This window comes from Nycticebus coucang, chromosome 20 (genome assembly GCF_027406575.1).
Source record: "Nycticebus coucang isolate mNycCou1 chromosome 20, mNycCou1.pri, whole genome shotgun sequence".
Taxonomy (NCBI): Eukaryota; Metazoa; Chordata; class Mammalia; order Primates; family Lorisidae; genus Nycticebus; species Nycticebus coucang.
The window spans coordinates 60,800,367-60,824,929 of NC_069799.1; the positions used below are offsets into that span (position 1 = coordinate 60,800,367).

At 40.0% G+C, this 24,563-nt stretch overlaps 1 protein-coding gene across 3 annotated transcripts in view; it reads left to right on the forward strand.

Moving 5' to 3' along the window:
- USP6NL (USP6 N-terminal like) overlaps positions 1-24,563 on the forward strand; it is a 176,790-nt gene that overhangs the window by 128,145 nt on the left and 24,082 nt on the right. For all 3 annotated transcript variants that reach the window (XM_053572719.1, XM_053572718.1, XM_053572720.1), the window contains exons 7-13: positions 5,447-5,554; positions 13,840-13,949; positions 16,310-16,358; positions 17,374-17,494; positions 20,621-20,715; positions 21,366-21,431; positions 21,530-21,629. In XM_053572719.1, coding sequence (XP_053428694.1) covers positions 5,447-5,554; positions 13,840-13,949; positions 16,310-16,358; positions 17,374-17,494; positions 20,621-20,715; positions 21,366-21,431; positions 21,530-21,629 — 649 coding nt within the window. The remainder of the gene's footprint in view (positions 1-5,446; positions 5,555-13,839; positions 13,950-16,309; positions 16,359-17,373; positions 17,495-20,620; positions 20,716-21,365; positions 21,432-21,529; positions 21,630-24,563) is intronic.

The following is a 24,563-nucleotide window of genomic DNA, read 5'->3' on the forward strand; positions in this document are numbered from 1 at the left end:
CACTGGTGTGAGGTCACCAAAATTAGAAAAAAAGTACTGAGGACGTTAGTCATTTCATGGAATGTTTTTTTAGTTAGTAGAAGATTAAATCTATCTATAGGACTGAAATAGACTACTTGATTTTTTTGGCAAATGAACAAGGACACTGGAAACAAAAGGTAGATTTCAGGTAACCTTTTTTTAAAAAGGATTTTACTTATGAAATCCAAGAAATACATTTATAACAGAATCTTAAAGATGGTACTTTTCAAATTGGAATATTAAAGTGTTAGAATTCGGTATGTATAGCATGTCTTTGTTGTGCTTGTTAAGACTGTGGATTCTGAAATCAGACTCAGACTAACTGACTTCGAATTCTTACACAGTTTCCTTTGAGCTACTCAACTTCCTACATATTCTTTTCATTTGTGAAACGGGTTTGATAATAATAATGCCTACATCTTTAGTGATATATTAAGTACTAATATTACAAAGAATAAACGGAGTTAAAAACACATAGCACATGTTGGCTCATGTTAGTCAGGAAGTGCTTGTGTGACTCCTGCTCTTGGTTCTGTTGCTGCTGTGCCGTCAGCACCTCCTCATCCCTGCTCCCTCCTCTGCCTCTGCATTCCTGGTCACTGTTGAGTTTGTTATTTTTACTAGAGGAAATATTTTCTAATTCTCACACAGAATTGGTTCCTCTCTTTTTCCATTTTTTCTAAGATACATTGGTCATTTTAAAAGTTTTGAGACCGACTTTCCATTATTTCACTTCCGAGAAACACAGTTGGAAGCATCGTTTCTGAGTCACCTCTGCAAGTTTCAACTTGTGCACTTACCAGTGTTGCTGGGAGGGTTTCATTTGTTTCCCTCCACGCAGATTTTACATTTCTTGTTTTTTTCTTGATTTTTACGTATCAAAAGTTTCCTAGTGACCCATATAGTCTCAGGATGAGAGCCACAGCAGAGTCACTGCCCTCATACCACCCCTTTATCCTTCACCCTGTGTCGGTTCCCTCTTAGAGTTGTACGTGTCCTTTTAGAGAAGAGACAACCATCCCCTCATATCCCCTGCTGCAAACCAGATGGTGGGGCCCTCAGCCTCCTTTTACCACCCGGCCCACCGAGGGTCTGTCTCTACCACAGCTGCTTCTGTCAGGATGAGAGGCTCAGCTTTGACAGCAATGAGCTGTGTATGTGACTATGTCATTCTAAAGGATTACTTTATAATTAAGTTATAATTATCTGCTTTCATACTTCTTTTCCCCATGACACCGTGAATGCTGAGATCTTTTTCATGTTTGGAGCTGTGGTCCAGGAAGCAGGTGTTCATGGTAAAGTTTCATGAATCATGAAGGAATGAATCATGTTCATTTATAATTTGGGCACAATGAGCTATCACTTCCTCTTGATAAATGCTGCTGCTTGAGTAAAGCTGCAATTTCTAGGGGGCAGCGTGACTTGGCACAAAGATCCTGAGTTAGGAATAGGAAGATGGAACTCTGACCTAGGCAAGCCACTTCTCTGTACTGTTTCCTTCCATTGAAGTGGAAAACACCTACTGGACTTACTTTATGGGATTGTTGTAGAAAATATGAAATTCTGTGTTGACAATTGGAAGATTATCAACAAATGTAAGCTGGACTACTACTGTTCTGAACAATGAGCAGCATCAGCATAATGTTGTGATCTGATGGAATTCCTACTTTGTTTTACAAATTTACCAAAACTTCTATGACAATTTGAAAATTTATAAAGAAAGATAGTATAACTTAAGTTAGTCTGGTATGTAATAGTATAAGTACAGTAGAACCTCCACAGATGACCACCTCTCTACACTGACCAATCCCTTAAGTTGACCTCATTTTCATAGACAGGACATGCACCACATGTACATATCAATACTGCAGGCCTAGTTCCCTAGGGTGACCACCTCCCTATGGTGAAGACTTTGTTACAGTCCCGTGGGTATTCAACTTAATAGAGGTTCTACTGTATTTGAAAACCAATCAGGATAATTTAAAATTCTTATTTTAGGGTCTTATAATTTAATTATTTTTCTGCTATATGTGATTTTATGTAGATATTTTGTTTGCTACCTCCTACAATTTGGATTCCAGAGACTTTTTTTTTTTTTTTTAAGAGACAGAGTCTCACTTTGTTGTTCTCGGTAGAGTGCTATGACGTCACAGCTCACAGCAACCTCCAGCTCTTGGGCTTAGGTGATTCTTTTGCCTCAGCCTTCCGAGTAGCTGGGACTACAGGCGCCTGCCAGAATGCCTAGCTTTTTTTTTTGTTGCAGTTTCGCTGGGGCTGGGTTCGAACCCACCACCCTCCGTATATGGGGTCGGCGCCCTACTCACTGAGCAATAGGCACCGCCCTCCAGAGACAATTTTAATATTTTTTAAAAGTTTTTGGTACATTTATATTGTTATTATCTTAATGCTTTTTGCTCTTAGATTTTCTTAATTTTTTTCTGTTCTCTATTTCGTGGTTTTTTTTTTTTTTTTTTAATTTCATGTATTTTAGTAAGTTTATTTGGGCAAACTCTGTGCCATGCATGTGAAAGATGGTCTGTGTTTTTTATGAGCTATCAGTTGTCTTTTTTTTTTTGAGACAGAGTGTGACTGTCACCCTCGGTAGAGTGCTGTGGCATCACAGCTCATGGCAACCTCAAACTCTTGGGCTTAAGCGATTCTCTTGCCTCAGTCTCCCCAGTAGCTGGGACTATGGGCGCCTGCCACAGCGCCCGGCTATTTTTCTGTTGCAGTTGTCATTGTTGCTTTAGCTGGCCCGGGTTGGATTCGAACTGCCAGCCTCGGAGTATGTGGCTGGCTGAGCTATGGGTGCTGCCTATCAGTTGTCTTTTACTAATGGGTAACATTTTGTATTTCTTTTGGGGAACTTATTTGACCTCATTTTGATTTACTTTCCCTATCTATAAAATTGAGTTGTTGGTGTAATTAAATGAGACAAATATCTGTAAATAGCTTAACTTAGTTTTCTGCACAGAGTAAATGCCTGGTAGAAGTTAGGGTTAATTGTTACTGTGGGTGGTGAAAATGACAATCTAGTAATGTTTCTTTCTCAACCTTTTCTGTATGTGCCTAATTTTCAATTTTAGCTTCCCTCAGGAGTAGCATGAGGATAATTAATTTTATATTTCTACCTGAAAATTTTCTACTGTTTCTTATTAATTAATCATAGCAATTTTTTTTTCCTAAACCTAGATTTAACTTTAGGATAAGTACTGGGCAGTAATTTATGTATAATTATTGAGTACAGAATTGAACAAAAAGCAATGAAATGCTTTTTTCAGGTAAACATAATTTAAGATGCTTTTTTCAGGTAAACATAATTTAAGAAATATATGTCTTGGCTGGGCATGGTGGCTCATGCCTACAGTCCTAGCACTCTAGGAGGCTCAGGCAGGTGGATTGCTTGAGCTCAGGAGTTTAAGACTCAACCTGAGCAAGGACAACCCTACTAAAAATAGGAAAAAAATTTAGTGGAGCATTAATGGCGTGTGCCTGTAGGCCCAGCTATTCAGGGTAAGCAAATGAGCTAGGATGACATGGCACTCTACCCAGGGCAACAGAGTGAGACTGTATCTCAAAAGGAAACAAAAATTCAGAGGTCTTATTTTACTTATTGAAAAGTATCATTATTTTACTCAATTCAGGTCTATTGAAATCAATTTATTTACCTGCCATTGTATTCTGCTTTACTATTAAAATTTTACTTTCTGCATTTGCAATAATCTCCACATTTTCTAGTGTTCATGAAGTTATTATTATTATTATTATTATTTTTTTTTTTTTTTGCAGTTTTTGGCCGGGACTGGGTTTGAACCCACCACCTCTGGCATATGGGGCCGCTGCCCTACTCCTTTGAGCCACAGGCTCACGAAGTTATTTTTTATGGATGATATTCCTTTAAAAAGTATAGTTTACTGTATGTAATTTAGAAGTGGATGTAGATTACAAACTTCCTTTTAGAAAATAAGTTTTAAATTTGCAATGAATTTAAGTATGCAGTTATTGACTGTAAATGCTGAGCACGTGGGGAGAGTTGACACAGAGCCCTGCTGTGTACATTCCTCCTGTTAGAGTTACGGCATGGGGCGAACCGTTCGTAATTCTCATTACTTTCTACTGACATTTCAGATTTGAGGCTTACTGTGTTTATACCAAAAGAACAAGATAAATTCAGTATGCCGTTTCCAGCTGAACCATCTTACAGTGTCCATGTTTCACAATAGGAGTTGCTCGACCTTGCTGCTTATTTTCAGCCACATGATCAAAGTTTCTTAAAGTTACTTCATGACTTAGTTACTAAAGCTTTGGTTTAAAAAAAAAAAACAAAACTGAGTAGTGTAAAAGTTGAAGCCTCATTTGTTAGTTACCATAGCTCTTCAACATTTCAATTATTAGAAGTTGCATCTTACTTTGTTAGCCATCGATTCAAGTGTATTATTGTGGTTGCGAATGCGATTCTGTAGTCATTCTTACCCCTTAAGGGTTCTGCCATAATTTTTTTAATCATTTCCCTGCTTGGACATCTATTTTTATGTTTCAGAAGTGTTATTGTCCATAACGTTGTAATGACCATAATAGTTTTGTATGTGATTTTGAATAATTAGACTTGAGAGAAAACTATAATTACAAAAAGATGGAGAAGTATATTGAATCTTAAGATTCTTATGGCAATAGCAATGCACTTTCAGGGATCCAGGGAGTTGATGATATTGATGATATATGCCTAATTTCGTTCAAAAGTAATGTATTTCCTTGATGGAGAGCTATTGCTACTTTTGTCTTATCAGATAGGATCAATGAATGCCATTTAAGAAAAACACAAAGGTTTTCCTGAAAAACAAAACACCAAGAATTGAAATGAGGAGAGGAAGGATGGAGAAAGACAGAGGATAGGAGAAAGAAGGGAGAAGGGAGGCAGGGCGGAGGGGAAGTGGGACACACACGGGAGATTGCTGGTGGAGTTGATTCAGGTGTGAGATGGATGGGAAGGAGTTTGGTATGTTCTGGAGAGCCCCAGAGAGAAGGTGGTCGGAAAAAGCTTAGGGGTGAGACAGGACCCGCTGCAAGCATTCCATAAGGACCCTCTTGGCACAAGGCAACCTTTTTGCCATTTGGAGCATCTTTCAGGTATATGGAGGGAAAGGAAGAAAGCACAGAGTAAGTTAGTTGCATCAACAGAGAATGTGTCAATCATGTTCACAACTTAAAAAGAGCAACTCCGTATGCTTTTGTGCTTCTTAAGGGACACTCACAATGCCATGAACACACATTCTGAACCATTTCCTGTTCTCTGTTCCTGCATGAGATGGCAGATCTGTGTGCCTGTGAAAATACAAGACTAACAAGTATTAAGGAGGTTAGTTGAAGGGTTTAGTCTAAGCTTTGTCAGTTTGTAACCTTTAGTTTCTTTTTCTTCTCCCATAAGTTTCACAGAAGAATTTACAAAGGAATCCCACTCCAGCTCAGAGGTGAAGTCTGGGCTCTCCTTCTTGAGATCCCTAAAATGAAGGAAGAAACAAGAGACCTTTATAGTGTGAGTAGCTAAAGCTAACCTGTTATTTTGGAATTAAAAAGTAACGTCCATTTCTTTTGTCTTTCAAGGTATATGTAAAATATTTTTATCTTCACTTAAAATTATATTAAAACTACCTTACATTGGGTTTTCGAAGCCTATTACTTGTTTTTTAGATTGCAATCCACTTAAATTTCAAGTAGATACTTCAGCAAAAATGTCATCATATCAATCTATAAGTTGAAATTATTTTTGCATATTTAAATAATTAATTAAAGTACTTAAAATAATGAATCTTTGGACATATTCATAGGGGAAATTGACTAACAGCTGACTGTAGCTGCTTGTTTGCCACTTTGACAGTTTATGAAAAACAGCAGAATTTGGTTTATCCAGCACCTGCCCTATATGACTCTTTCCTTCCAGGGTAAAAAAGAAGACCTCCCCCCCCCCCCAAGATTATCAGGGTATCTCTAGGTTTTATTACTTTTTAATAAAAAGTTAAACTTTTGACTGAGTGATAAGTAATATTTTCCTTAAATTGGGCAATGCAGTAAATGTACCTCCTTGTTATTATCTTAGCTGTATCCTTTGTAAATCTAAAATTTTTATTAACCTTTAAAAAGAGTAAAAAAATTACATCTAAGATCCTTAGTCCTATAGATTTAGAAATAATGCTCCTTAGAAAATGTTTAAGTAGAATAAATTAAAATGGAAGAAATGGGAAAACCCAAAGCCAATTTTATAAAGGCACTTTGGTATTATTTTGATTTTTTTTTTATATGTATACACACACACTAAACACACAAACATATTTTTTTCACGTAAAATTTCATCAAGATAAAAGGTAATACATATTGGTAATTTAAAGACCTACTACTTGGTCTGAATAAAAGATTTTAAAATTTAGCTATTTGTACCCTATACAATCTATGCATTTACACCTCAGGATTTTAGAGTTTCAAATAATTTGAAGCTGTTGGTAAGATATTTGCATTTATTATCATAGTTTTAGAGGCAGTGTTGGAAATGACATGTGAGAGCACATACGGAGATGGCCCTCAGACCCAGTGCAGCGTGCCTGGTGTGTGTTGTGTGCTCAGTAAATATTTAACGAAGGTAGAAAATGAATGAAAGTAGGAAGCACTTGTATTTACATGCTCCATTCATTTCCTAGATCTGTGTGAGTCACTGTAAAAGTTTTGAGACAGACTGTGTTATGGTCCATTGTTTTACTTCCAAGAAACATGGTCCACAGCATCCTTTCTGATTCACCCGTGCAAATTTCAGCCTGCTCGTTTTATTGGTATTGCTGGGAGGGCTTCTTTTGTTTTTGTCATCATGGGCTTTACATTTCTTGATTTCTGTGTATCTTGAAACTTTCATAATGCCCCACATATAGCCAGTACCTCAAAGTGGGTGGCTTAAAACAGTAGAAATCCATCCTCTCACAGTTCTGGAGGAGAGAAGGCTGAAAGTAGGTGGTGGTAGGACTGTGCTCTCTGGAGGCTCTGGGCTTCACCCCTCCTCCCCGCTCCTCAGCATCCAGGGGCCGCCAGCTGTCCTGAGTGCTCCTGGGCTCGCGGCTCTTACTGCTCTGTCTTGGTCTCCTCCTCCCTGTATGTCTGTGTCTTTCCAGAGAAGAACAGCAGTCATTGGACGTGAGGTCCACTCTCGTCCAGCATGACCTCCTCTCAACTTGGTCTCATCTGCCAGTATCCTGTTTCCAGAGAAGGTTGCATTCACAAGTTCTTGATGGACACGAATTCAACCCAGCATACCTGATAATAGCAGAACTATAGTTTGCAGATACATTTTTGGCTTTTTCTGTGTAGAATAAAATTATCCAATGATCAGTTAATATGAGAGAACCATTTAGTAAGAACTGATAGCACCCACAACTACGTGAGTTTTCTTCAGCTTCAGTATTTAGCCAAGTCTTCATTTCCTGGCTGTCCTTTTGTGTCCTCTCTCTGCCAAAGTGGCGCACATTGCTCTCCACACTACTCCACGAACTGGAACTCCAGCAGGAATAAAGCCACCTTCTGTGAATCAACCAGGATCGTTCTCAGGTGAAGTCACTGGGCCCTGACACGTCACAAGCCCTCAGAGCTTCAGGCTCCCAGTGCCCCTGATGCCCTGTCTTGGAGTAAAGGTGTATGTGAGAGAGACGTAAAGGAGGCGCAGGGTCCAAAGTGCTTTCTGCTGTGTTAAAGGAGACCTGATCGCAGAGAATTATTTAATAATGGCATGTGACAAATACTCTAAAAGAAGGAAAACAAAAAATTATCTGAGTTGAAAAGAGGGAAAGAGGGGCAACCACCTCCATGATCCGGGAGGACTTTATAGAATGGGAGGTGTTTGAGGGAGGCTTTGTTTCCCAAAGGAAAGGAAAGGAGGAAATTTCCAAGGCACATTGCAGAGACCTTCCCTGCGTGGCGCATTAATTGTGCACACCAAACCCACAGTGGTAACACCCATTTTCCACCGAAGTGCTTCCCTTGTACTTTTGCCCTCAGGTCTGTGGGTTCATTAGACACCATTTCTTTTAAATAATGTGTTTATTCTTTTTTTTCTTTTTTTTGGCAAAGCTTTTTTAAAAAATTAAATCATAAACACATAGATCATGTATACATTAATGCATTTATGGGGTACAATGTGCTGATTTCATATAGAATTAGGAACGCTTATATCACACTGGTAAATATATACCTCATCTCATTTACTAAATTATTGTGTTAAGACATTTATACTCTATACTAATAGATCCGACATGTACCCTTGTATTATTATGTACCATAGGTGTGATCCCACCATTCACCCTCCCTCGATCTGACCTCCCCCTACCCCTCCAGTCCCCCCCCTTCATCTTGGGCCATAGTTGTGATCTATTCTTCATATGAAAGTGTGAGTGATTGTAAATTGGTTTCATAATAGTACTGAGTACATTGGATATTTTTTCTTCCATTCTTGAGATACTTTACTAAGTAGGATATGTTCCAGCTCCATCCATGTAAATGTAAAGTCATAACAGAGCTGCGCCCTTTAGGTAGTCTGTGAACTCTGGTACTGTCCCTCTGGCCCTCACTGTCTATTCCCAGCTGGGCTCATTAATTCCTGGCACTTGCCCTTGAATTTGTGGCCTCTAGTATAAACCAATGATCAGGCAGATTTTTTCTGAGAGCCTAAATCAATTTCGTGGACCAAGTCGATTTTTTCTGAGAGCTATCAATTTTGTTAATGTGTTAAATTTCTTTTTCTTTCCTTTCTTACTTCACCCAACATATGGAAACAACTGTTCTATGCTACCACGTAAGGCTTCAGATTTCTGAGACTGACTCAGATATTTGTGAATTATTTTTTGAGCATAGAGTCCTGAAGAATGCTTAGAGATTATTCGTATGTGTACTCCCTGAAGTTGGATTGCTGTTTCCCGGACTATTTAATTAAACACTTTACAACTACTTTTAAGATCTTTAATTTTATTGGTCTTATTTTTCATTGTAAAAAAGTCAAAAAGTATTATATTACTGTTGAAAACAATTTAAACGAGATGCAGAAATACACAAAATAAAACGAAAACATCCTTCCTGTTTTACCTCCCCAGGGGTAACCACAGTTAGCACTTGGGATTTTTTCTATCCAGACCTTTGTTTTTGCTCATGTGTTATTTTAATTTTCACACACACGGGTGTATTGAAGTTTATTAAGTATTTATATGAACACAGAAATACAGATAACATGCTTTTCTTTTTCTTCATAATAAAGGACTTTTAACATAAAAAAAAGAGGTAAAGTCTCCATCTTTTTTTAAGGCTGCATAATTGTGCTTATTCTTATACTATTATTATGACACTTGTGGACGTCTCCCTCCCCCACCTCAGAGATTACTGTAGGAGCTATTTACCTTCTTTTCATTCAGGAGGTAGGAAATGCGTCTGGTCTCCTGTATTCTGTGCATTTGCTTGTAAGCATTTTAGGACATAAGTAATATTTCTGACCTGCATTTTTTCCCCCTACTCAACTGGGTTTTGCTTCTTTCATGAGGCCCTTTTTGTGGATTTTCTTGTCTTTTGGAGAAATGTACGTCATAGGTATGTCTGGGTCTTTTTCTCCCTTCCCGTTAAATTTTATTCTAAGGTATTTTTATCATATCTTGTCAAACATTTTCTTCTTGTGTTTTGACATCTCGTGTCTTGCTAGGAGGCCTGTACAGCAATAACTGAAATCTTTTCACTTGCTTGTTACCTTTTTAAAAATAAAAATTAAGAACTATGTACAGATTTTTATTTTTTAAGTTAAATTTTAAGTAATGTCTTCTGAACCAACTTTTATCAGAAATAACATGCAATAATATTTTAGTGTTCATATGATTCTAACACAATACTGTAAGTGTCTTCACTGTCTTCAGAACTCTGAAACCTACACGAGGAGTTGCTGCCCTTCTCCGAGCTCCACCTCACATCATGGAGACACACACTCACAGAACGCTGAACACACCCCATGTGCATTCCAGACAGGCACAGATGGCCGCCTTCTACTCGTAGTTGAAGTCAGGAACAGTTATATTTTTATATATATATATCTGTGTGTAAAATATATATATACACACACACACATATATTTATTGGAATTGATTTAAGCAGAAGTCTGTATGATATGTATATATCTATATAGATGCTTATTTTTACAAAATATGGTTAAGTATAAATTAATATAACTTTAATCTCCCACCGGTTAAACATAGGAGATTAAACATAACCCATTTAGGTTCCTTTCCCTTGAAATGCCACTAAATTGACAGCATGTTTTAAAAGGCAAACCCACAGAAATGAGAAAATGGGAAGAGAGATAACAGCTGCCAATTTTTGGAAACCAGAGTGCAGGCAGGCATTCAATAAACTTAGCAAACTTGAGAAAGCTACATTGTAGGCTAGCAGTAGGAAATTAGGCAACCAATTCATATCTCAGGTCAACCAGGACTTAGTAATTGCCAACTGCAGGGACCTCTGGAGGTGACCATGAAAATAGAAGGGGCTGACAGTCTCTTTCAGAAGCAGTTGAACCCCTGAACCCCTCCCAGCGCTGGCCTAGGACAGGGAGCCTCTGCACCAGGGTATAAGGCATTGCTGAGTGGGCAGTGTCATGTAAGCAGAGGAAGTGACAGTTCAGCCTTTCTCCTCAAGTCAGCTTCTAGGTCACTGGCAGCCAGGTGCCTGCCTTTCTCACAGGAGATCAGAAGAGCCTTCTCTGGGGAATGTGACAGGCATAACGAAACAGACCTAGAGATCCGACTTCAGGGGACTCCACGGTCAAGACCACAGTAGTGATGCCTGTAATGTCCCACATCTCAGTAAAAGCAGGAAACAAAGTATGCTATTGATTTGAGGAAAAGAGACTAACTTGAAGGACAAATGAAAGCAAATGGAAAAAAGCAACATGTAAGAAACAGATTGCAAAGCAAGAAGAGAGCTTTTAACACTATTGTTAATATCTTCAGAGAAATAAAAGTAGATATTGCATCCATAAAACAAGTATAGGATGCTATAAAAAAGAACATTCGAGAGCAACAAAGAGCTTATTATAAAAAAAGACCAGAACTGAAAAACTTAATTGAAAAGAACAATGGAGGGAATTTCTAGAAATTGTTAATAAATTATAAAAGTAAAGACCTGGAAAATTCAAGAAAATTAAACGGCAGCACAGTTTAATAGGAGAAAATAAGAATGTGGGGAAGGGAGGATGAGGAAATCAACGAATTATTGAAGAACATTTTTCAGAGCTGAGAGATATGAGTTTTTCAGATTGAAAGTATCTATCAAGTGCTGTGGATAAAAATAGATCTAAACCAAGTACAAAGAAGTTTCAAAACGTGGAGAGAGAAACTCCTATGAGCTTCTAGAGAGAAAAAACAGATTGCATATAAACCGTCAAGAACTGGAATGGCAGCCCTGGAGGTAGAAGATGATGGGGCAGTGCCTGGCAGGGGAAGTGCTTTCCAAATTAGAATTCTGAAACAGCCAAACATTTTAATAAGGTGGTAGGATTATCAGACATCCAAAGTTTAAAAGTTCTATCTTCTATCGAGCTACCCAAGAATGTTTCTCCAGAGCAAGGGAATAAGCTAAGAGGAAAGAAGATCTGAGACCCAGAAAACAGGGGATCCAACACAGAGAAAAGCAAAGGGCAGCCCCAGCAGATGGTGAAGGGAAATCCCACGGCCAGGTGGTCTGGGAGATGTTGGAGCTGGAGGGACGCCTGTTCCACTGGAGGAGAGGATCTTGGAGATGTTGGAGCTGTGGGACGCCTTTTCCACTGGAGGAGTGGGTGTTGGAGGTGTTGGAGCTGGTGGGACGCCTGTTCCACTGGAGGAGTGGGTGTTGGAGGTGTTGGAGCTGGTGGGACGCCTGTTCCACTGGAGGAGTGGGTGTTGGAGGTGTTGGAGCTGGTGGGATGCCTGTTCCACTGGAGGAGTGGGTGTTGGAGGTGTTGGAGCTGGTGGGACGCCTGTTCCACTGGAGGAGTGGGTCTTGGAGGTGTTGGAGCTGGTGGGACGCTTGTTCCCCTGGAGGAGTGGGTGTTGGAGGTGTTGGAGCTGGTGGGATGCCTGTTCCACTGGAGGAGTGGGTGTTGGAGGTGTTGGAGCTGTGGGACGCCTGTTCCACTGGAGGAGTGGGTGTTGGAGGTGTTGGAGCTGGTGGGACGCCTGTTCCACTGGAGGAGTGGGTGTTGGACCTGTGGGACGCCTGTTCCACTGGAGGAGTGGGTGTTGGACCTGTGGGACGCCTGTTCCACTGGAGGAGTGGGTGTTGGAGGTGTTGGAGCTGTGGGATGCCTGTTCCACTGGAGGAGTGGGTGTTGGAGGTGTTGGAGCTGTGGGACGCCTGTTCCACTGGAGGAGTGGGTGTTGGAGGTGTTGGAGCTGTGGGACGCCTGTTCCACTGGAGGAGTGGGTGTTGGAGGTGTTGGAGCTGTGGGACGCCTGTTCCACTGGAGGAGTGGGTGTTGGAGGTGTTGGAGCTGTGGGACGCCTGTTCCACTGGAGGAGTGGGTGTTGGAGGTGTTGGAGCTGTGGGACGCCTGTTCCACTGGAGGAGTGGGTGTTGGAGGTGTTGGAGCTGTGGGACGCCTGTTCCACTGGAGGAGTGGGTGTTGGAGGTGTTGGAGCTGTGGGACGCCTGTTCCACTGGAGGAGTGGGTGTTGGAGGTGTTGGAGCTGTGGGACGCCTGTTCCACTGGAGGAGTGGGTGTTGGAGGCGTTGGAGCTGTGGGACGCCTGTTCCACTGGAGGAGTGGGTGTTGGAGGCGTTGGAGCTGTGGGACGCCTGTTCCACTGGAGGAGTGGGTGTTGGAGGCGTTGGAGCTGTGGGACGCCTGTTCCACTGGAGGAGTGGGTGTTGGAGGCGTTGGAGCTGTGGGACGCCTGTTCCACTGGAGGAGTGGGTGTTGGAGGCGTTGGAGCTGTGGGACGCCTGTTCCACTGGAGGAGTGGGTCTTGGAGATGTTGGAGCTGTGGGACGCCTGTTCCACTGGAGGAGAGGGTCTTGGAGGCGTTGGAGCTAGTGAGATGCCTGTTCCACTGGAGGAGTGGGTCTTGGAGGCGTTGGAGCTGTGGGACGCCTGTTCCACTGGAGGAGTGGGTGTTGGAGGTGTTGGAGCTGTGGGATGCCTGTTCCACTGGAGGAGTGGGTGTTGGAGGTGTTGGAGCTGTGGGACGCCTGTTCCACTGGAGGAGTGGGTCTTGGAGGTGTTGGAGCTGTGGGACGCCTGTTCCACTGGAGGAGAGGATCTTGGAGGTATTGGAGCTAGTGAGATGCCTGTTCCACTGGAACATTGCCAGAGGAGATTTATAACTCAGTGAGTTTTAGAATTGAATTAACTACAAGTAGGAAGAAAATGAAGCATATGAAGAAACAAGGCAACAATTAGGTCCAAGAAAAACAAAAATACCATGCTGGAAAGAAAAAGGGAACCGCAGTAGCCTGTAGGGCCCAGCCATGAAGAGCTTTCTGTATAGTCTAGTAATGCAAACCCTGGAAAGTTCTGACTCCTGAATTACAGTCTAACTTTTTTATGGGATGGGGGAGAGAAAGGAGAAGGGAAGAAGGAGAGAATGGGAACAGCGTAAGTGGAGGTGGGGATGGGGGTTCTATCGTGTACCTTTTTATATTGCTTTGGTATTTGAACCGTGGGAATGATTTTTCTAAACTGAAATAAGTTTTTAATGAGAATTATTTTACTATTTGTCGTAGCTTCTTCAGTAACTTATTTACATGAATATGTAATTCTCTCTTTTTCCTCTTCAGAAATTAAAACACAGGGCACGAGGTTGTTCACCTGATATCAGACAAATAGACCTTGACGTCAACCGCACATTTAGGGACCATATTATGTTTAGAGACAGATACGGTGTTAAGTAAGTAAAGTTTAATATTATGAAATATAAGTAGCATTTATAAATAGTCTTTATCAAAGTCTTTATTAACTTAAAATATGAGTAGTGTTTGTACTGTTTTTTTTTTTTGAGATAGAGTCTCGCTTTGTCACCCTTGGTAGCTCTTGCATCACAGCTCACAGCAGCCTCAATCTCTTGGGCTCAAGTGATTCTCTTGCCTCAGCCCCCCAAGTAGCTGGGACTACAGGCACCTGCCACAATACCCAGCTATTTTTAGAGATAAGGTCTTTCTCTGGCTCAGGCTGGTCTCAAACCTGTGAGCTCAGGCAATCCACCTGCCTTGGCCTCCCAGAGTGCTAAGATTTGTACTGTTTTCTATCAACTGTAATTTTGACTTAGGTCATAAAGGTTTAAGCTTTTGCAGATCATTTGATTCCATATTGTGTGAAACTTAGGGTTTAATTTAACTTAAATTTTTTAACTTGACAGATGCTAAAAAATTGGTAAAGAATCATTTTGTGATTTGGGAATGCCTAGAAATATGGCAGATACTTTTATTAAAACTCTTAGAAAAGATATGAGATTATTTGTGTCAGTGATAAATATATATCTATAACCTTGACCTCATGCACAAATGAAACTAAAAAAGAGAAATAAACAAATTGAGAAGTTAACCTGAGGGTAACGTCAGGGTGTTGCTGCACACTGCTGTGTCATTGCTGTGGCAGCCCGTGAATAGCGGATAGAGCCTTCCTGCCTCTGTGCCAGCCAGGGTCCCACCAGAGAAAGAGAAGCCGGAAGGAGATACACACGAAGAGACCTATTTCAAGGTATTGGCTTGTCCAGTTGCAGGGGCTGATTAGGCAAGTCCAAAATCCACAGGGCGGGCTGCCAGGAAGGACAAGCTGCTGTCCAACACAGGCAGAGTTTCCTCTGCAGGGAAGCTTCAGATCTGCTTTTACAGCCTTTTTACTGACTAAATGAGGCCCACCCTGATAATCTCCCCTACTGAAAGTCAGCAAATTGTGGGTTTATCACTGGGTGATTATTATTTAACCAAGCTGATACACGAAGCCAACCTTCATAGCCTACCTTTGTCAGTCTGACCCACACATTACCTGAAACCCTTCTCAGTTTCCACATAGAACAATAACAAAGTCATACTGCAGTCTACCATGATACAGCTCACCTGCTTATAGCTGAGTTTGCTAATCCTTTCCCCACAAGAGGATGCCAAGTCCTCAGATAATGTTCACTCCTCTGCTTGATGTCCTGCAGCTTAAATACTGTGACATAAATTAACTCGCATCGATACAGCTTAGAGAAAAGAGAAGGAAGAACATTTGTCATTATATGTGAAGCATATTCCTACCAAAGTAAGGAGGAAATCCTTGTAACAATTACATGATCATTTCTGTGACTGGTCCCGTGGTCATACCTTCTTCCACTGCCCATTCCATGTTCCCTTTGGCCTCAGCAAATACCTAAGCTAGTTGTGGTTCATTATCTGATGGGGTGACCCATACCTTCATTCCTAAAAAATTTGGGCCATTAGCAGTCCTGCTTGAATTGGTCATTGTAGTTTGCCGGTGACTTCAGTCACAGTGTGTGGTAGTGCCAGTACAAGACGCCCCAGTGTGTTGCTGTCTTCTGGATGTCGTCCTCCTGGTGTCCACCAGGGTCAGTCACACTGGCACCAGTCACCTGCTGCTTCGCCTGTTGAGTCAGAGGCATAAGGAGTCCGTAGTGGTTAGGTGGAAGGGTCAGCCTTTAGCTCAGCAAGATCATTAGGTCTCCTGGGGAAAAGGCTTCCCCTTTCGGACCGAGGATCTCTAGACCAGCAGAGCCTAAGCTTGGCAGAGATGGGAAGCGAGCGGATCCACTGTGCTAGTGGATCATTAGGGAGACGTGTGTCAGTGAGTGGAGTGACTGCTGTTTCTACCCTTGGAATCTTGCATCCCTGAGTCCTGGCGGCGGGAAGACAGCACCTTATAGCGGGACCTCGTTTAGAGCATACCCAGCTTCCTGAGGACATTGCCCCAACCCTGGAAGGACTGCACCCAGCAGGGCGGTAGCCATGTCTCCACCAGGCTGAATATAGAGCAAGGTAGTTCAGTGAAAGAGGACAAGAAATTTAAGAAACTTTGAAGTCCTTCCTTTTTTTTTTGATATAAATTCTGTCCGAATGAATGTTATCTGGTCTCAAATTTAGACTGTTTAGAGTATTGTTTAATTAAGCTTAGGATAATTTATTATAGTGGTAGTTTTATCAGGATTATCTATTTGTTTTCAGTTTGCCTGTGGTTTATTTTGTTTAATTTTGTAATTTAAAAAATACGTGAAATAACTAAATTGTGTTTATTATATATTTTTTTCTCCAGGCAGCAATCGTTATTCCATGTTCTTGCTGCATATTCTGTTTATAATACGGTAAGTTGGAGCATGCCTGCCAACTTCTTTGAGCTGTATTCTGAGGGGCCCTCTGGGCACACTTCTTCACCTGCAAACTAGGTGATCTCACAGTCTCCTTCAGCTCTGTGGGGTTTCAAGCTGAAACCCTATAGCAGCCCTGAGGGCAAAGAGCTGAACAGATTTTGAGGTGGACAAACCTAGACAGGAGCACAGTTTGCCTATGAATCTGGCCTTTTCTCTCCTTCCAGACGGTTTTGTTATTTTTTGTGGTGGTGATTGTTTTGTTCTTACTTTTAAGTAAATAGGGCTGGGAATGGGTAGGGTAGGAGGACAGGAAGTTGATAGATTAATTGTCGCTTGACAGTTACAGACTCTTGTCTTGGAGAGAGCATCTGGTTGGTCAGTACGTCTGTTCCCATTCCCTGGGCTCAGGTGCCCTCTTCTGGTTCCTCAGTTAAGGTTCCTGTGACACAAACATGAATCCCTAAGGACACAGCATGGGCTCCAGGGAGAGCAGGTATTGCTCAGAAAGGGAGCTGTGGATGGCTTCCCAAAGTGTGCCTGTGTACGGGTTCGGAAATCTAGAGGAGACCCGAGAGGACACAGAGTTGCAGGAAGAGAGAACTTCCCTACATCTGAGCAAGAAAGAGGAATAGTGAGCCGGGAACCAGACAGTGAAATAAATATTAGCACTCTTTAAAGTAAAGTGGTGATGAATCTAAGACATTAAAACTTATAGGTATTACGGCGACACCTGTGGCTCAAGGAGTAGGGCACCAGCCCCATATACCAGAGGTGCAAAAAAAAAAAAAAAAACTTATAGGTATTGAGACTTTGTCTATAGCTGTACATTTATTTTTGAGCATAATTTTCTTTTATAATATATAAAAATAAAGATTATAATGTTTATCTCTAGAATTGCACATTAGACAACATTCTGGGCATTTTCTGATATTTTATGGATCAGCCTTTTCTTTGTGCATAGACATGTAATTCGATTTTAAATTCAGTGTCTGTGTTCCATTCTCTTTAGGAAGTCGGGTATTGTCAGGGCATGAGCCAGATCACAGCTTTGCTCCTCATGTATATGAACGAGGAAGATGCCTTCTGGGCCCTGGTCAAACTCTTCTCAGGCCCCAAGCATGCCATGCATGGTAAGCAGACCTATTGTATTATTATAAACATAAAGAAAGGGAAATTAAATAAAATCAAAGGTGCATGGTAGAATTAAGTCCAACAACTTCAGTGTCTCAGGCTCGTTCAATCAATTAGTATTTGTTACCAATTTCTTTCATTTTTCTTTATTGAACTTTACTATTCACATTTATTTTCCTTTGTCTTTACCCCAAAGTATACGAATATTGTTGGCATTTTAAAATTTTTTCTTTACTTGACCTCAATCAAAAGAAACTAATTTAGGTTTAGAGGAATGTAGGAAAAGGTATATTATTCGTAGCAATAAAGGATGCCTTTTGGTCAAAATTTTTAGAAGGTTATGTACTTACCATTTCAGTGAAATGTTTACCATTGACTAGGTATCGTGATACTCCTTTTCAAAAAACAATAATCGAGGCCAGGCATGGTGGCTCCAGACTTTGGGAGGCCAAGGCAGGAGGATCACTTGAGTTAAGAAGTTTAAGACAAGCTTGGGCAACATAGTGCAACCCCATCTCTACAAAAAAATTTAAAAATTAGCTGAGTATAGTAGCGCACACCTGTAGTGCCAGCTACTCAGGAAGCTGATGTGGGAATTTGAGGTTGCAGTGAGCTGTGATCCCAAAACTATACTCCAGCCTGGGTGACACAGTGAAACCCATCTCTTAAAAATATTAAGAAATGACACTTAGATGTTAAAAAGAAAGTCATTAAGTAGTATTATATTTCAACTGGAGTTTTTAGATCTTCAGCCGTAAAATTGGTTTCATTTTAAATAAAAGATTGATAACACAGCACTTGATTATATAATGTTTCAAAACTTGAATAATTTTTTGGTTTTTGAGTTAGCACATTGTCCCCTGTGCTATAAATATAAGTTTTCCCTTATATTTGCCAAGCTAAGCAGCAAGAAACTTTTATTTCAGAGAGTTTAGATCGGAACTTGTTTTGGAAGTAAAAGTACCATTTGTTGATATAATGTGAAATTATTTTCCAGTGCCATCCATGTGTTAATATCAGATTTAAAGCAGTTTTAACACTAGCTACTCTGAGCCTGAATTATCTAAGTTCAGTTTGTGGATATTCACGTTTTATGTAGAAGGGAACCTGCCACATATGTGAAGTACTCTTCTAATTTTAGAATTACGGCCTTGTATGGTCCACTGTTCATTGCATCTCCCACTCTCACCAGGCGGCTGTGTGGGGCATTCCGTGTCTGCGGCAGGCTGTGTGTTTACCTGCTCCTGTATTGTTCCTTGCCAATTATTTTAACAAATACTATCTGTACCATCACTCTTTCTGGGCACTTTGTGTCCCGTAAATAGATTCTAGGTGCAAGACATGTTATTATATTGAGTTGCCATCCAATAGACAGTATCATTTCAAAAAGCATCTCGAGGAAAAACAACTCTTTCTTACCAGCCTTCATTTGCTTTCCCATGGGAAGGTTTTGCCGATCAGTCTTGAAGTACAGTGAATATTGCGATTTCAGTGGTGTGTAATTATGTGGACTGCTGCCCGATTTTAGAAAACAGTCATTTCTTTTCAATCTACTTGATAGCTTATCTTTAGCAATTATTGTCACCAGTCTAAACTATAAAACAATATTATTTCTACTATCCTAACATTTACAGTGCAATTTAGGTCATTATTATGGGTAAGTTAGAGATATTTGTTTCTGCGTCTACCTGTGAAATTTTATAACTAAAGGTTGTCTTAATTCTAAAGCAAAGGTAGGGGTGAAAAATATGGCATTTAAAATATAAAGTCTGGAGCATCACTGAAAAGTGAAAAAACGTTAGGCATCTTAGCACCCGTTAGCTGGTTATTGCTGAACTGTATTGACTTTTTCAAAATCAGACTTTTCTTGAAAAATTTCCAACTTCCATTCCTATTAAATTGACCATGAAAGTGGCACTGATAGATATAGATTTTTTTATGAAACCATTTCACTGGAAAATATTACTAAGGTAGGAATAGAATCGCTATCTCTGGAAATTTTTACACACACCTTAGAAAATTGAGAACTAGTGAAGAAATCGTTCTGCCCAGTGGTTTGGAGAGCAGGTTTCTGACAGTGGGGGCCTCGGCTCCCTGCTGGAACACAGTTTCGTTTTTTGGAAATATATTCTGTGGGGCAAAATGAACTCCAAGATAAGCCAGGGAGACTGAGTTAAATTAAAAAAAAAAAAAAAAAGAATTAGTTTCATTAAGTCTAAAAGACAACTTAGGAACCAAGAAGGGTGTATGTAATATACGACACATCCTCTGGATTCCTTTTTAAAAACAGAGACCACATATTAACATCTTTCAAAGCTGCATAGAACCCAGTCAGGAAAATACTAATGTGGAGAAGTTGTCAAGTCCACTGACTATGTGTCTTTATTAATAGTTTGTATAAAACATCTGAAAGGAAAATTAAAAATAAAAATAGATATAAATTGCACACAAACAGCCTTTATTTTTAAAAAAAGTTAAAAAAGGATATGAAGTTCAATGAGCTAAATATATAAAATTAATATTAATTTATCATTTGCTCTAAGTCACCTCCTAGATCTCTTATAGATTATAATGTATAATCATGTGGGATAAAATATAGTTTATAGTATAACATCGATCATCTAGTGCCTGCGTGTGTTAGCAGATATTAAATACGGCTTTACAGAATGATAAAAACTTTGGAAACATGATATTAAGGAAATTGTTAGAGTACACCTGAAAACAGTGACAAAATGTTTGTTATGTATCTCACTAACAGTAAAACAAATGACAAATAGTCCAGTTAGACGATTTATAAAAAATTTTAGGCATTTAAGATATGGCCCAATATCTTAAAAGAATAAATAATCTTGGTAATCCTTAGTTTCCCTTTTAAGTTGGAAATATTCCATCTACTTTGAATATTTACAGGCTTATAGGAGATCTTAGGAAACAAATATGAGGCTACAAGTTTCATTACCCAAAGCTCATGTGCATGTATTTCCTTGGTAGAGAGGAAAAATACTTTGATAACTACTGGGTGTGTTGTTTTGAGAGTTACAAATGAAAGAAATACGTGCATTTTATTTTGGGGGGAGGGTTGTTGGTATTGTTTATGAAGTGTTGTTTTTATGTTTGTATTCTAGGCTTTTTTGTCCAAGGTTTCCCTAAGCTCTTGAGGTTTCAAGAACATCATGAAAAAATACTGAATAAATTTCTGTCCAAGCTTAAGCAACATTTGGTAGGTAGATGTGACACTGATTAACACCCACCTATCCCAAGAAAAAAGCTAGAAGAGTCAGGTGCAGTCTTTGGTCTCAGTAACTATATTAATTTCTAGTGTCCTCCATTTCATTTATTATGCGGTTTTAATTTCCAATCGTTTGAAAACATTTGATTTATAAAGTTTAGTGTCGATGAACTATCACAGTCTTAACTCATAGAGTCAAACTTCTTCTTTGAAGCTGATAAATTCAAACAATACAGTATTTAAAGATGCGATTTCTTGGTTATTTTGGAAGATTTTTTTTAACTGTACAAAAAGTACTTTAAGGGTCATACAAACTCTTCTTAGTGAACTATATATATGCTTTACTGTAAAACATAGTTTAGTAAAATAAAGATAGCTCACTAATCTCACTATAATATATTAAAGAGGATCTAATCTAAATATCCTAAGAGGCATTTATTCTTGGATTGATTTTGAGAAATAAAATTTTGGAGAAAAAAATAAGAATAGAATAAAGCTGAAAGCAGGAAAAATATTTGTAACAAGATGGTTTTATGTTTAGCATTGATGTTTACCTCCAACAGCCTTCCTAACTTCTAGTATTATATTGTCATATTTTGTTTGCTACAATCCAGAAATTGTGAGATCTTTATTTTTTTCAGGATTCTCAAGAAATCTACACAAGTTTTTACACAATGAAATGGTTTTTTCAATGTTTCCTTGATCGTGTAAGTATTTATTTACAAAACTCAATCATAAATTTGTAACTACAAGGTGAGGGGAGACTGTTAACCTTATTTCTGTTTTGTTTTGCTTTTAATTATAGACTCCCTTTACACTAAACCTCAGAATTTGGGATATCTACATCTTTGAAGGAGAACGAGTTCTTACTGCTATGTCTTACACAATCTTAAAATTACACAAAAGTAAGAAAATGCTTAACTGTAAAGATAACATAAAAATTAAGATTTATTTTAACCCTTATTTGTCATTCCCTACCCTATTTAAAATTCATTAACTTTTAATAGTGGTTTAATTAACACTCTTGAAAATCAGTGGAGAAATTATCTTCAGTTGGTAATTTACCTTCATTGATTCTTTCTTATGACTGGAAGATTTGTGGTACTTTTCTCTTTATATCAGTTTCATATTCACACTTAAGCAGTAGAATGAAATTTGTTGATTTGTAGGTTTCATTAATAAAATTCTTTTTAAAAATACCTATTTTTTTTTTTTAATAGAGATAGAGTCTTACTTTTTCACCCCGGTTGGGGTACAGTGGTCTGAGCATATCTATCTCAGCCTCAGCCTGATCCTCCTGCCTCAGCCTCCTAAGTAGCTGGGTCTATAAGCACATGCTATCATGCCCAGCTGATTTTTCTTATTTTATTGAGAAGTGGGGTCTCACTATGTTGCCCAGGCTGGTCTTCAACCATCGTCCCTCTTTGGCCTCCCAAAGTGCTAGGATTATAGGCGTGAGCTGCTGTGCCTGGCCACACTAAGAATAATATTCGTATTAAGTATTTGTTTTCATTGGCCCCCCTTGTTCTTTCATCATTCTGAACCTCAATTTTGTAAGAGGAAAACAGAAACCAAAGAAGACTGGTCCCTTAGTTAAAGGGGTTTGTGAGGATCCAGGGAAAAATGCATCCAGCTCCAAGCTGTAGATGGGAACAGCAGCTCCATCTCTCTCCTGGACTGCACTGTGGCCTCTGGGGAAAGTACAGACAGTATCTTTAGGGGCATAAATGCAGCAGGTTTTATTCCTAAAAAACAGAAAACTAGGCCAGGTGCAGGGGCTCATGCCTGTAATCCTAGCACCCTGGGAGGCCAAGACGGATGGATCACTTAAGCTCAGGAGTATGAGGTTGCAGTGAGCTATTATGCCACAGCACTCTACTGAGGGGGCAGAGTGAGACTCAGTCTCAAGAACAAACAAAAAACTGAAGACTTCTGAGTCTTCAAGTGCAGTATTTCAAGGGCTCTGGAAATTTGGTACATCATTCCTCACTTTAAAATCAAGAAGTGAGTCTTAGTCATCTTTAAAGCCTGAATTCAACCCCTAAAATTGGGAGACTTCTCCCGCAGCTGTGGGGAAAGCTTTGCAACTTCACATAGTCTGGGCTTCTCGTCCAGGGCGCACTGCTCCTTTCTCATTCACTGTGCACTCTACCCTCCTAGCGTCACACTGCAGTGGTCTGTCCAGCTGCCCAACTCAGTCGTAAGCCAGTTGAGTCATGGGGTCAGTTTTTGTCTGCGTTGTGCTTGGTGGTGGTAGGTTCTTTGATACACATATGAGATTGTCTGCCTACTTGAAAATCATGGACTTCAGAAGTGCCAGATTAACCATACTTAGGCGGGAACAGAGACACCCTTTAAAAGCACCTTTGAATTGTTTACTTTTTTCAAGAAAAGGGTTTAGAAGTGTTGTGGTTCATTTCCTGCTCTCACTCCGAGTTCCCTCAACACAGACCAAATGCCCAGAACAGTCCAGGTGACAGCAAAGCCTCTTCTGAGACGCAGGCTTCCGTCCTGTGATACCTGGACTCTCTCTTCCTCTGCTCCACCCCCGTCTCCCCATTTACTTCCTTTCTTTTTGGATTATGAATGATCAAATTATAAACCAAAAGTGTAATTTTTACTAAGAGATATTAGTTTACTATTCCCTAAACAGTAAGAAGGGGACTATTGCTGTATTTATAGCTCTCTTCTTCCTGTTAAGTTGTTTTACTTACATGACCTTGGTTATTTTCACTGGTGAAACATTGCTTTACCCTGTGTAAACTGTAATACAGCAACTGCTTTATATGCCTCAGATCACATAAAGAGACTGAATAAGCTGCTGCCATGTGCTTTTCTTGGCAAGGGACGAAGCTCAAGGACTTACGTGAAATTCCTTCACCACCATATAACGTTTTGAAAATCCCTTGGTGATTTTGGTCTGGGGGTCCCAGGGGTGTTGGTTAAAGGGTTCATAGTTTCAGCTGGACAGGAGGAGGAAGTCCTGGGTTCATCGCGCGGCATGGTGACTGCAGCTGGTGGCACCCAGTGTCCCTGACGGTAGCACAGAGAGCAGGGTCTGCATTTGTCACACACAGAGGATGAGTGTGTGAGATGGGGATGTGCCATACAGTGTTTCATCATTCTACAGTGCATACATGTATCAAAGAGGCATATTGTATACCATAAATACGTGACTTCCTCATTAGCCAATAACTACCCACCCCGCCAAGGGGAAAAATAAACAGTTTCTGGGCATTTTCACTGATAGTTTGCTGATACTTGTAAGAGATTTCTTTTTCTTTTTTTTTTAATTTCTGCCTTAAAAATACTTAAAGACATTGTCACTGGAGATTCATCACACAGTGGTTTTAAATAGTAAAAAATCAAAAACCACGTACATGCCCATTGTTGGGCGGCTGTGGAGGTAATTCACCACACACACGCACCCAGTGGGCCCTACCCAGCTGTTGACTGTGGGGTACTGTCCTTGTTGACGTGAAAAATGCTACATTATTGAGTGGGGGGAAAAAGCAAGAAGGCAGGTAACTTTGAAAAGTGCAATTTAGTTTGTAAACTGATACCCTTGAATTCACACACACACACATCTGCTCCTGGGGCACTGCGCAGTGGGGTCTCAGCCGACTTTTACTTTCAGCTTTGTGCCTACAGTTTGAAAGTTTTTTTCAATGATATGAATTTCATAAGTGGAAATAAAACTCACAAAATTAATCAGATTTTCAGGGGGAAATTCTAAACAGTAATAAATGGAGGCTTAAAAGTAGATTTGCCTATTTTGCTCTGTATCAGTAAAACAGAAAGGTGTCCTATCGTCCTGGGAGGGCTTTCTGTGTCTGCTG